Genomic DNA, 12027 nt, shown 5'->3' on the forward strand with positions numbered 1-12027 from the left:
GCCCGTCGTGCTGAGCGTCTGAACCACACGTGTCCCTCCATTCACGCTCTCCCAGTCCTTCCTGGTCTAGTGCCCGTCTTCTCCGCCCGTCGTGCTGAGTTGGTCGCACCTTCGTGCTTTCTTCGTCCTTCAGACGTTTCACCTAGAGCAAGCAGGGCGGAACGCCCCTTGCTTGGTCCACCCGCCACCCGGGTGGGGCTTGCACGTGGCAGCGACTCGACTGGTCGCGTCAGCCCCTTTGTGAAGCCCGACACGCTATCCACTGCTCAGGCCATGCCTGACACGCCCACCAAAGCCTTGGAGTATTCCGAAATTCGGGATCTCCTACATGGCGCTAAACAAGAAGCTGATGCAATGGTGACGGAATGCAGTTTCGTCCGTGCCGCCGCCCTCGACGGGCTTGCGGCGAACCTAGCCACTCTTCTCGAGTGGAGCCGGCTGCATCACAACGACGGCATCGGTTTCTTCCTCATTACAAATGGCGCTGTCTACATCGACAACATTGCGCCCACTGTTTGCTGCACCCAACACGATGCGGTGCGCTGCGCGCGCTACGAGCTGAAGCTGCTCAAGACGCGTGACTTTGCCAACTTGCTCGAGTTCGTCGCCGATGACAGTCAGTCACCCACCGCCGATGATTTTGCGCAGGTCGGAACTGTCCACAAGACGGTCTCTGAGAGACAGGCTGCGGTTGTGGCCGAGATCGTCGTCTCCCAACGCGTCATCAAGCGAATCGACAACCTTGTCACCGAGGCGCTTCTCAAGGCCTTCTTTTCCGACGACGCACTGCGGGCCATCTACCGCGAAAAGGCCGACAGGATCAGTGGCGCTGGTGGCACTTCCGTTGCCCTTTTGGCTGCAATCCGCTCCACCATTGCTGGAGTTCGGCCGAAGCTCCAGAAGATCGTCCTCGAGACTGTCGGCGTCAAGCCTTTTCTAGCTGCTGGTTTTGGCACTCAGAGTGGACGGGTCCACTCCGACTTTCGGCGGCGTTACCTCCGCCTCACCCGGGCCAACGATTGGCTCGAGGACGAGCGGCTCAATCCCACACAGCTTACTGCGCTCCTCCACAAGTTCCTCTCCGAGCTGACCAGTGCGTCTTTCCGATCCGACGTCGACGCCGCGCTGAACGCCATCGTCTGCGCGATGCGCAGCGCCGTCATCACGGACATGGGTGAGGCCGAGGTTCTTGAGGGGGTCGGCAACGCCAATGAGGACGCCGACACCGCTGATTCCGAGTGCCGGTCCCTGCTCAGCGCCATCGTCGAGGTCTGCCGCCGGTACGATCGGGACGGCATCACGCTTTGCGCTAATGCCCGGGGCGCTGGCCCCGTCGCGCGCTGCGCGCGGATGCGCAAAGAGAGCGAGAGAAGGAGCAGGAGAGGGCAGAGGAGGCGCAGCAGTGGGCCGAGACGGCTGCGGCCGATCAGCAGGCCAGGCGCTCGCGCGTGGAGCAGCGGCGTGCAGCGGACGATCAGATCTGCTCACGCCACACGCGTGTGAGTGCGCCGCGCGCGGCTCGCGAGGATGTGCGAGGGCGGAGGCTGCGGCAGTGGGCGAAGCGCTTCCGCGCGCCGCCGTCGTCGGGCGACGAGTCGTCCGAAGACGACGACTTTAAGCTCCAGCTCAGCTTGTGCCGGTCTCGGGCTGACCGGCGTGAGATGCGCTTCTGGCGCCGCTGGGAGCGCGACGGGCGCCCCGAGATCATTCATCCACCGCCGCCCACGCCCGAGCAGATCGCAGCGGGCCTCATCGAGGAGCTGGTGTGCACGCTCGAGTACGAGGCGCGCAAGGCCGAAGTCATCGCCGACGGCGCCACGCTGTACAACAAGAACTGCTTCCGCATCGACGCGCAGTCGCGGCGGCATGACGACGACGACGCTGCCTTCGTGGCGTACCCGGACGGCTCGCGGAGCTGGGTACATCGGCCCTTCCGGACGACGTACGACCCGAACGGCGGCAACGCGCCGGCGGACCTGCTCGGCGAGAAGGATCCGCGCCTCCTCGTCATGCCATGGGCGACCGACTACTGCTTCCGCGAGCCGGACGTCGTGGAGGGCGCGACTGCCGAGGAGGTCGCGCAGGTCTGCACGCTGCTGCGCTCGCTCTCGCTTGCTCTTGCTCCTGGGCAACAGCTGCAACTCCAACCCGTATGCCCCGCCCGCGCTTGGCTGGCTCAAGGAGCACCTCGAGTTCCGCCGCTGCTGCACACACGACTGGTGCTTCGAGGTCGGCGTGCCGTGCACCGTCGACGATCCGGAGCGCGTCCTGGTCGCCGTACTCAGCGTGCATGAGACGTGGCACATCTCGCAGCTCGTCGAGTGCTGGCGGGAGACCCGGCACGTCTTCGGCATCGACGCCTTTCCGCGCAGCACCGACATCCGACCGAGCGACGCCGCCGCCTCGAGCGCAGCACCGCCGCCGCCGCCGCGCCAGCCGCGCGAGCTTGTGCTGCCCTTTTGGCGAGTGCCCGTTGGCGGCTTCCCTGACAACTGCATCCCCCAACCGTACGACGAGTATCTCGAGTTCAAGCAGATCGTCGAGCCGATCGTGCAGCGCACAGGGCGGGATTACTTTGCCGTTTGGAACGAGCAGTACAAAGAGCATCAGGCGCAGTCGCCGTGCCTCCGCTCTAGCCGCGACGTGCGGCTTGGGCTCGAGCAGCAGCGGCTGGCGTGCGGCCAGCACCATCTCCGCCCCCTGCAGCCGGTGTGCGTGCGCGTGAGGCCGCGGCGAGACTCGCCAGCCACAGAGGCTATCGCACGCGAAAAGGGCGTCTTTGCGCCTCATCTGCCGAATAGCGAGGCGGCCTTCAAAGCGGGGCTCTCGGCCAAGGCGCAGAAGTGGGAGCAGCGCTACGTGTGCATCTGCGGCGCCTCGTACGAGGAGATGCTGCTCGTCGCGCGCAGCGACGACATCGCCCGGCAGTCGCGTGAGGTGTATCACGAGATCCGCAGACAGTGGATGATCGAGGAGGAGCGCAAGGAGCAAGAGCGAGAGGAGGCGATTCAGCGAAAGCGCCAGAGAGTAGCAGAGCCGCCGCCAGCTGAGCACCCACTCGGACTGCCTTCTGGATTTGACAACGGCGTAGTGCCAGACGCTGTTTAGAACTGTGGTGTAGGTAGGTAGGTACGTAGGCAGCGCCGAATATAAATTAAGAATAGCGTTGAACCCGCAGAGCCTTTATTTTGCGCCAATCGGCCCCGCCCCCCCCGGGCCCCGGTCGGCCATCGTCTCCTCTGCTCTCGCCGTCCCGAGAGGTCCGATGGACATCGCCATCGGCTCACGCGTCGCCCTCACTGGCCTCACGAATGAGCGAGGGCGCAGGCTCAACGGCCTCACGGCGACCGTCGATGCTGGGTCGTCCGAGCGCTGGGTCGTCCGGGTGCTCGCCGATCCTCAGAGAGGCCTCCGGGTTCCCATCTCAATCAGCGTGCGGCCAGAAAACCTGCTCCTGCTCCGCGAGCACCGCACGACGGTGGAGGTTGCGACCACAGCCGAGGCTCGCGAGCTGCTTTCGGGCACCTTTGCCAATGCCGCAGCCACCGGTGGCACGTGCGCCTTCGGAGATCAGCTGTCGCTTCCGGCAGACGTGGTACTCCTCCACATCTTCCCTCTGCTCTCGCGCAGCACGACGCGCGCGGTGGCCGCCGGGTGCCTCATCAGCGCGGGCGAGCTCGACCGAGTGGGCGAGGTGTGCCACGAGTGGCGCGGCATCTGCCTCGCGTTGCGCGCGCTCACTCCGGCATGCGCACGCGACGTGGCGGTCAAGCTCCGCATCGAGGGCGGCGCGGACGAGCCGTCGGGCGCGGACGGCGAGTACCGCCTCTGGGCGCACGGCGACCGGTCCCAGCCGCCACTCGAGCTCTTTTGCCACAACGTCCTCAGCGCGCGCCCGACCGAGTTTGTCTCGTTGCGCAACCCGTCAACCAATCTGTCGTACTTCCCGCCCGGCGGCGCGGCGCGCGGCACGGTGCTCGTGAGCAGCTTCAGCAAACTGCGCATCTGCCCGTGGTCGCTCACGGTCAAGACGGACGACTTCACCTTTGCCACCTCGGCCGGTGAGGTGCTCCAGTCGTACTGGAACGGGCGGCGCACGCTGCAGCTGAGCGAGCTTCCGTTTGCGACCGCGCGCGACGCGGCGGGGCACGGAGGCGCGACCTCGCCCAACCGCGGCCAGGCGCAGATCGATCTGCGCGGCACCGGGCTGGGCGTGCGCGTCGACGGCTTCACGCCGCTCGGCTGCGCCGCATTCGGAGTCGTCGCCGTGCCGGTCGAAGGCTGCGCCGACGCACGCTCGCTCGTGCAGCCGCGCGTGGCGCTCTACGGCGGCGGCTTCGCCGGGCGCATGACGCCCACGGGCGACCGCACCACCGACGAGCGCGCGGCGGGCGGCAACTACGACGACGAGGGGCGGAACGGCGGGTGGGTGCTGCCGCTCGCGCGCGAGTCGGCCGACGCGCCGCGCTGGCCCGGCGGCACGCGCGAGGAGCAGCTGCCGGTGGCGACGGCCGACTTGGGCGGGCATGCGAGTGCGGGCATGCTGCTCGTTGACATGCGCGTGTACGGCGATATGCCGCAGGTCATTCCGCTGTCCGACACAGAAGAGGACGAGAGCGAGGAGGACGAGTAGGAGGAGGAGGAGGAGGGCTCAAGCCAGTGCATCCCCTCGCGCAGCTGAAAGGCCTTCTGTTTTCTCCGGGCGTCTCGGGTGCACGTGCGGGCTTTTTTTGCAGACCCGGCCCGGACAGGTCATAGAGATGATCGGTTCACTTTTGTGATCGTAGCGCAGTGCTGCACCACGCCAGCAGCACGAGCACCACCAGCTCCGCGGTGAACCGCTCAGGATCAAGGAGCGGTAATATTCCACGGGGGACGCGAAGTCCCACAGTGATAAGTGTATTCTGTTGCTGCTCTAGATACAACATATATATCTCCCCCACACTCCCCCCTCAATCGCGAAATAGTCGCTTCAACCCCAGCGCCTCCCAGAACCGGCGGTCCGCCGCCGCCGCCGCGTCCGCGTCCTCCGACGCGCACTGCGCCCCGCCGCACTCGATGGACCAGCCAGGGGCAAAGAGAGCAAGCGAGAGGCCGGCCGCACGAGCCGCGGCGCACGCAGGCGCGCAAGCCGGTCCGGCGGCATATGGAGTGTTGCGCGCGAAGCAATCGACGCCAACATACACGTCGCACCGTCGCGCGCCGGCGAGGGCCACAGACTGCGCCAGCTGCTTCGCGCCCCACCAGTAGTTGGTGAAGAGGCCATCGCACGCGTCGAAGGCGGCCTTGTTGTCTGGGGCGAGGCTGTTCTGGTAGCGCACGCGCCCGGTGCGGTCGAGGGAATCGTACACGAGGACGAGGGCCTATGAGAAGGTTCCTGGAAGGCTCCCCGACGGCTCGAGGTCGAGGGAGCCGTGCATTCGCACGTGGGCCTGCTCGCCGACCCGCTGCTTGAGGCAGACCGTGAGCAGCTCGAGCAGCTCGTGCACCGCTCCCATCCCCGCCGCCTGCGAGCCGCGAGAGGGGTGAGGGGCGCGAGGGGCGCGAGGCGAGTTGCGTGCGCGCGGCGTGCACCCCGCCGGGCACCGCCGCCTCGAGGTTGACCAGCCAGCCGTCAAAGCCGAAGTGGTCGCCTATGAGAAGGTTCCTAGAAGGTTCCTGGAAGGTCCTCGAGCCAGCCAGCCGTCAAAGCCATAGTGGTCGCAGAGCGCGCAGAGCTTCTCGACGCTCGCATCCACGTCGCCCAGCAGCGCGCCGACCTCGCTCGGCGCGTCTCCCTCCACGATGAGCGTGCCGAGGCACGGCAGACTGCGCGCGTGGCATGCCTAGTGGGGAGGGGTCCTAGAAGGCTCCTCGGAGGCTCCTGGGAGGTTCCTCGAAGGCTAGCCCGCGTGGGCGGCGTGCCTCCACCCACACGCGGGGCGGCATCGAGACGCGGTGGTGGCCAAAGTAGACGAACACGTCGACGGCCTCCCACCCGCGGAAGCAGTTCAGGTACTCGTCGTCGGCGAGAGGGTTGTACCCGCCGCGGCAGTCGTGGCAGGCCAGCGCGCGCGGCCTCTTGGGCAGCGCAGTCGTCGGCGCGGTGGGCGCGCGCGGCCGCGGCGCTTCCGTCGCGCGCGCAGCGGCCCAAGAGTGGAGCTGCGCGACGGAATGGAGGACGCGTGGCCGCTCGAGCTCGGCCGGCGGCGGAGGAGGACTTTTAGCGCCCTGCGGGTTGGCGGACTGCGTGGCGGCCGCCTGCCGTTGGAGCGCCTCGGAGCGTAGCGTGATCCCGACGCACTTTCCGTCGGCAAAGAGGATGTCAGCAAGCTCGTCGAGCGGTGGCACGGCATACTCAAAGGACGCGCCGAACACGCTGGCGTTCTCGCCGACGATCGGCAGCGTCCGCCCCGACGACAGGACCAGGTGGACTTCGCCGCACAAGTACCCCATCGCCGAGTTCCGCCCGCGCACCGCCACGAGCCGCTCGCCCGCCTCCGCCTCGTGCCATGCGCCGCCGCGGCGGGCCAGGCCGGCGTCGTCGGTGAGGTCCATCCGGCTGCCGTCATTCTCGAGGAAGGCGCCGCAGCGGGAGCCGTCGCCCAGCTCGATGCACAGCCCGTGCACAACCCATCCCTTGGCGACGCAGACGCGCGACGGCCGCGCCCCGTCGACCGCCCGTGTGAGTGCCGCATGCACCGGGCGCAACGCCGCCGCAGAGATGGTGGTCACGAGGGGAATGTCCTCGTCCGCCGCCTCCACGCCGCCCGCGCTGGCGGGCGCGGCTTCGAAGCCAAGTGCCGCCAGCCACACCTCTCCCTTGGCGTGGCAGAGCACCTTGCCAGCGACCATCTGGTTGCCGCGGCGGACCCTGCGGAACTTGGCCTCGTCCGGCGCACCCAGCACGTTGCTCGCAAGCTTGAGCAGCACGCCCAGCGCCGCCGGCGATGCGAGGCTGAAGAGCTCGTCGAGCGACGGTGGCGGCACCGCGGGCAGCACATCGGCGGGCGGTGCTTGCGGCGTGACCGGCGGAGCACTTCCGACGACGACGATGAAGCGGCCGCCTGTATTCACCGCATCCGCCAGGGGCGATGCGTCGTCAAGCATGGCGCCGTTGCACGCGATGCGGAGACGCGACGATGGCTGCCACTCCGCTCGTGCTGCCACCAGCGCGGCCTTGAGCTCGGCCACCAATCCGTCGTCCGCCACCGAGACCTCAACCTCCTCGCCCGTGACGGACTTGACTCGAATCCGCATGGTGGCAGGCCGCGTGAGTGCTTCCCTGGGAAGCGTCGTCCGCGCCCCGATCGACTGGCTGCCTACCGGGTACCCGGGTAGCTAGGTAGGGCATCAAAGAGAAAAGAGTTGCACGCGGGGCTTTTGTACTGGAGTACAAGGTTGTAGTCTTTGTGTGTACGGCCGATTGGGATGGATCAAACAAAGCTCGCCCGTGAGCGGACCCAATAGTTCTCAAACATGAACCACACCTCCAGAAAAGAGAGACAGAGCCGGCCAAAAATCTTTGACAAGTTTGACGCATGGGCGTTCAAGCGGCACTTTGCTCGCGTCGGCGCCGCCGAGCGCTGCACGGAGAGCATATTCACTGACCACCAACGACAGGTGTGCGACTACGCGCTCGTCTACGCGGAGAAGAAGAACGACGGCGACGCGCCGTACTCGGTCTCCTTCACCGCGACGCAGAGCGGCGACGTCATTGTGCAGCTCCACCCGCACTCACAGCTCGAGCGCGCGGTCCGCCATGAGCGGCAGGCGCAGGCCACGGAGCCGCCTGCGAGCGCGAGCCCTGCGGCGCCGCCAGCCCCTGCCGCCGAGCCGCCAGCTGCGGAGCCGGCGACCAGCATGACGTACGCCGCCGCAGCCGCATTGCACCCGCAGGGTGCCACCGCGGGAGGCCAGCCCGCCGCGCCTGCGGGCCCGGCCGCCGCCGCGCGCGTGCCGCCGCCGCCCAGCGGCGGCGGAGTGCGCGGCTGCACTTTCACTGTCCCTAATCCGGGAAGGAAGCGCGGGCAGCAGCAGCGCGGCAAGGGCCGCAGTGCCAGCGGCCGCGCCAATGCTGGACCCCGGCTCGTCGACAAGAACGCGCTGTCGGCGCGCGGCGGCGGGCCCTCGCGCCAGTCGCGCTCTCCCTCACCGGACTCGCCGCCCGCCAAGCGGGCGTCCTCCGCCGACTCCTCCGGCTATGACACCGATCTACCGGACGAGGTGCAGCAGGAGGCGGTCCGCAGGGTCTGCGGCGCGCTCGGCCTGAAGGAGCAGTACGACGCGGCGGTGGCGGCGGGAGAGCTGCTCGAGCTGCTCGAGAGCCTGCCGCGAGGGACAGTCGAGGCCTCCATCCGGCTCATGCGGGGATACACCCGCACGGGCGAGTGGCCCGAGCCCATCCTACCCAGCCCTGCCCCGGAGCGCGGCCGATCGCCTAGAAGCCCCTCTGATGAGTGGTCAGATGAATAGTGCCCGAGAGCGAGGGAAACGGAGGGAGCACAAATAGGACGCCCAGCCTTGCCCTCGTGCCGCCGAGTGCGTATCCTATGCGAGAGAGATCCCCTGTGCCCGTGCCCAGCCCTCTCCGCGCCGCGATGCGCCCTCCCCCCTCGCTTTTGCAAAATCCTGCAAAGGTGGGGACGTGTCTGTCCTCGACCCAGCCCTAGCTTGGGATGTCCGGTTTATTTATTTATTTATAGAGCCGGCCGGCGAAATCTCAAGTTTCTTCTCTGCCCGCGGGACTCCATTTGCTCAGCAGGCTTGCGCAAGGCACCGCCCGCCTGCGCAGGAGACTCTCGTGACTCCGATTGAACCAGTCCCAGAGCCGATGGGAGACTCGCACAACCGGCTCCGACGTGGTCTGCATTCGTATTGCATTTCTCACGGCGTGGTCGCCCGGGTCGAGAAGCATGGCCATGCGCTCCTTTGGGCACGCTTGACATTTCCCTGAGCTTCTCTGGCCCTCCGAGCATCGGTGGGTGTACAGGCTGTTGTGTTTGGGGGCGTACTCGTCCAGCGATAGGTTATAAGGACGCAAGCGCTCGTTGAGCAGCGAGAGCGAGTGCTGGAGCTCGTGCAGCGGCAGCACGCTGACACAGGGCGCCATCAGCTGCACCTGTAGCAGCTCGAGGAGCAGGTTCTCCAGCCCCGTCGAGGTTTCTGGCGAGGACCTGTTGAAGCACCTCAGCGCTTGGAGTGCCAGGCCGCCTCTACCGCGCTCTTCCACGTACGTGTCGTCGCCCGAACCTCGGAGCAGAGTGTTGATGACGGTGGTGGCCTCCATCCTCGCGTAGGCGGTGAATGTGTCGGTGCAATTGGCGCTCCTGACCTTGTTCTCGATGTTGCACACGCAGTTGTAGTTGAATAGCGAGATGGCTCGATCCACCGGCTCGCGCAGGGTGGTGATCACCATCTCTGGGCGACCTACGAGGTGCAAGTTGCTCAAGGTCGCGGATCCCAAGACAACCCGATACCGTGAGCGATAAAACTGCCCATGCTCGGCGAACTTTACGCTTTTGTTCTGCGCCTTTACGCCAGCATTAGAAACGGGCCACCCCGATGGTATTGCAAAGTTCAATAGCTGGCGCGCCATCGTGCCGCTGCCCGCTTTGACCATGTAAACCAGACCAAAGACCGGGTCCACAGGAGCAGCCGGGGATTGCGTCTCCGTCATTGGCACAAGCATGCGGGGCACGGGGAGTGTCACGTCAGCTTCCCGCGAGCAAGCGGCAGAGATCCGGTCCCATTGCGCCAGCGTGTGGACAGGAGCAACAGGCCGCATACCCGGGTACCAGTGCGCTCAGATCAGTACGAGTAAAACGAACAAAAGAATTTTACAACGGGCACGGGACTGGACAAAAGAGTTTCTCCCATCCCTCCCTTGGGTTGTGTGTTTTCTTTCTTTCTTTCTTAAAAGAGTTTGACAACAAAACTCCCTCGCACGACACTGGGCACGAACAAAAGAATTTCGCAGTTTGTCAGAAAACACGCCTGCGTGGATCGCGAATCGCGTCACACACCAATCCCTCCCTTGGCTTGTCTGTTTTCTTTCTTTCTTTCTTTACACCAATCCTCGCTACCCAACGCGGCCAAAGGATAACCACCTCGAGAATCCGAGAGTCTTTGCCTGTCGCGTGAATCGTGGGCGCGTAAAATTCTTTTGCGCGGTTCCGTCCGGCTGGTTCGGCCTAGGGTTCGGCCATCCACCGCCACGCCACTCTTCACAGGTTTGTCGCTAGCCGACGCTAGCCGTCGCAAAAGTGTGCGCGCAAGCGAAATACTCGCGTGTTGCGCCGCATCGTGCTCTAAACACGGCTAATCACCACGAGCACACACCCACACCTGCCTGTCCCTTGAGTCCCGTTCTACAGCGCGACCAGATTTATAGGCCAGCGCACAGAAATACAAACACAAATGGTATTGCTAAAAAATCTCTCTCTCAGAAATAAGCGGACCACCACCGTGACGGACTTGACTCGAATCCGCATGGTGGCTGTCGGTGCCTTGGGCTTGGCTTGGCGAGAGCCCACGAGAGAGAAGCGAGATAGATAGATGATAGTTGGCACGGGACCACTGGCGCGCACTGGCACAAACACAGGTACACCACGGGAGCCGCCTAAGCGACTCCTGCGACGGCGAGGCTTAGCTCCAGAAAAAGAATAGGTACGTCCAGAAATCATGGACCAGAAAAGAGAAAAGAAAGAAAGAAAACACACAACCCAAGGGAGGGATGGGAATGATTTGCCAACACAGCACGGGGTTTTCTCGGAATTGCCCCCCCTCGGGCGCCCTCGTGCCTCCAAGCGCGCTCAACCCGCCTGCGCGTGCACGCTGCCGAAGCAGGCAGTCGACGCCCGCGTACGCTCTCGTCATCGGCCCGGCCGTCACGCTCGTCGACGTAATCGCCTCACCGCCCTCCACGAAGTGGGGCACGGAGCTTTCTCTTCGCCTCTGTTCCTCGCGCCATTTCCCTGCCTGCGTGCATCGGCTGAGCCTTCTGACCGGAGCCGCCCCAGGCGGGCCACTCGAGGACGTCGCCTCCGCTGCCGCCTCTGCGCTCGACGGCCTGTGCGCGGCACACGGCTGCGCGCGAGAAGCGCTTCGCGGCGTTGGCGCCGACGCCCAGCAGCGACTCGAGGCACTGCATCGGGCGCAAGGCATCACGCTGTGCGGCAGCCGGCTGCTGGAGGTACTCGATGGCCCCGCCGACGACCTCACTAACTCTAGCACATCGATGGCCGAGAGCACCTTTGATGCGGTGTGCGAAGCTGCGGTGAGCGCAAGGGTGCTGGACCAGCCTCGAGTGGACCAGATGACGGATGTGTTGGCTTCGTATTTGGGCGATGAGGCGCGCGAGCGCGCGATCGAGCGGATCCTCGCCTCTCCGCCGTTGTTCGCGCCGCACACGCGTGTGGAGCTTGCCGGGCTCGCGGCGCGTCCAGAGCTCAACGGGCAGCAGGGAACGATCGCCGCCCCCTTTCGTCGCGGGGCCGATGGCAGCCTGCGCTTCCCTGTGTCGCTGCCCGTCGGCGATGGCGCCCCGATGTTGGTCCGAGCGGTCAACCTGCGCCTTTTGGAGCAGGGGAGGCAAGGCAGGAACGGGGGTGGGAAGACGGAGGAAACGGACGTGTTTGCAGAGCCAATCAAGCCACTGCGCGTCGCCTCCGCCGCGGAGGACGCTGCTGCCCGGGCGCGGGCTGGCGCGGCGCATGCGGCGCACAAGCAGCGCATGCAGGCCAGCGACAACGATGCAGGGAATGCCACGCCGTCGGAGGCGATCTGGGAGTACGAGGCGAATGGGGTGTGGGAGCCTTACCCATCGGAGCTAAACAAGCAAATCGAAGGACTCTACTCGATGGGATCTCCGCAGTACCTCTACCGACCGGGTCGGCCGGAGTGCGAAGGGATGTATGACCCGGATGCAATTAACGGTTTCTTAGTGGGCAGGAGGCCGCACGACCAGTGCGCCACACACAGGATCGTCTTTGGCGAGGGGCGCGAGGTGTTCATGTACGCGGGCGGCGGAAGGCGGGTGAGGCGGCG

The 12027-nt window shown here is 65.8% G+C and overlaps 3 protein-coding genes across 3 annotated transcripts; 2 read left to right on the plus strand and 1 right to left on the minus strand.

Annotated features, from left to right (window-relative positions):
• Nucleotides 1-354: 354 nt before the first annotated feature.
• EMIHUDRAFT_107081 (hypothetical protein) lies at nucleotides 355-3108 on the plus strand (the record flags this gene model as incomplete). Its single annotated transcript, XM_005758305.1, has 3 exons — nucleotides 355-1269; nucleotides 1527-2084; nucleotides 2182-3108. The coding sequence occupies 3 exons, from the start codon at nucleotides 355-357 to the stop codon at nucleotides 3106-3108; spliced, it is 2400 nt and encodes a 799-aa protein (XP_005758362.1).
• Nucleotides 3109-3570: 462 nt separating this feature from the next.
• EMIHUDRAFT_465960 (hypothetical protein) lies at nucleotides 3571-7277 on the minus strand (the record flags this gene model as incomplete). Its single annotated transcript, XM_005758306.1, has 5 exons — nucleotides 5911-7277; nucleotides 5760-5825; nucleotides 5427-5507; nucleotides 5194-5363; nucleotides 3571-4192 (listed from the first exon to the last, which is right to left on the minus strand). The coding sequence occupies exons 1-5, from the start codon at nucleotides 7237-7239 to the stop codon at nucleotides 3571-3573; spliced, it is 2268 nt and encodes a 755-aa protein (XP_005758363.1). The 5' UTR covers nucleotides 7240-7277.
• Nucleotides 7278-7458: 181 nt separating this feature from the next.
• EMIHUDRAFT_219642 (hypothetical protein) lies at nucleotides 7459-8454 on the plus strand (the record flags this gene model as incomplete). The annotated part of the gene is made up of 2 exons (XM_005758307.1): nucleotides 7459-7847; nucleotides 8001-8454. 2 exons carry the CDS (start codon nucleotides 7459-7461, stop codon nucleotides 8452-8454), a joined length of 843 nt encoding a protein of 280 aa, XP_005758364.1.
• Nucleotides 8455-12027: the final 3573 nt, after the last annotated feature.

Source organism: Emiliania huxleyi (genome assembly GCF_000372725.1).
Source record: "Emiliania huxleyi CCMP1516 unplaced genomic scaffold EMIHUscaffold_87, whole genome shotgun sequence".
In the NCBI taxonomy this organism is placed as follows: domain Eukaryota; phylum Haptophyta; order Isochrysidales; family Noelaerhabdaceae; genus Emiliania; species Emiliania huxleyi.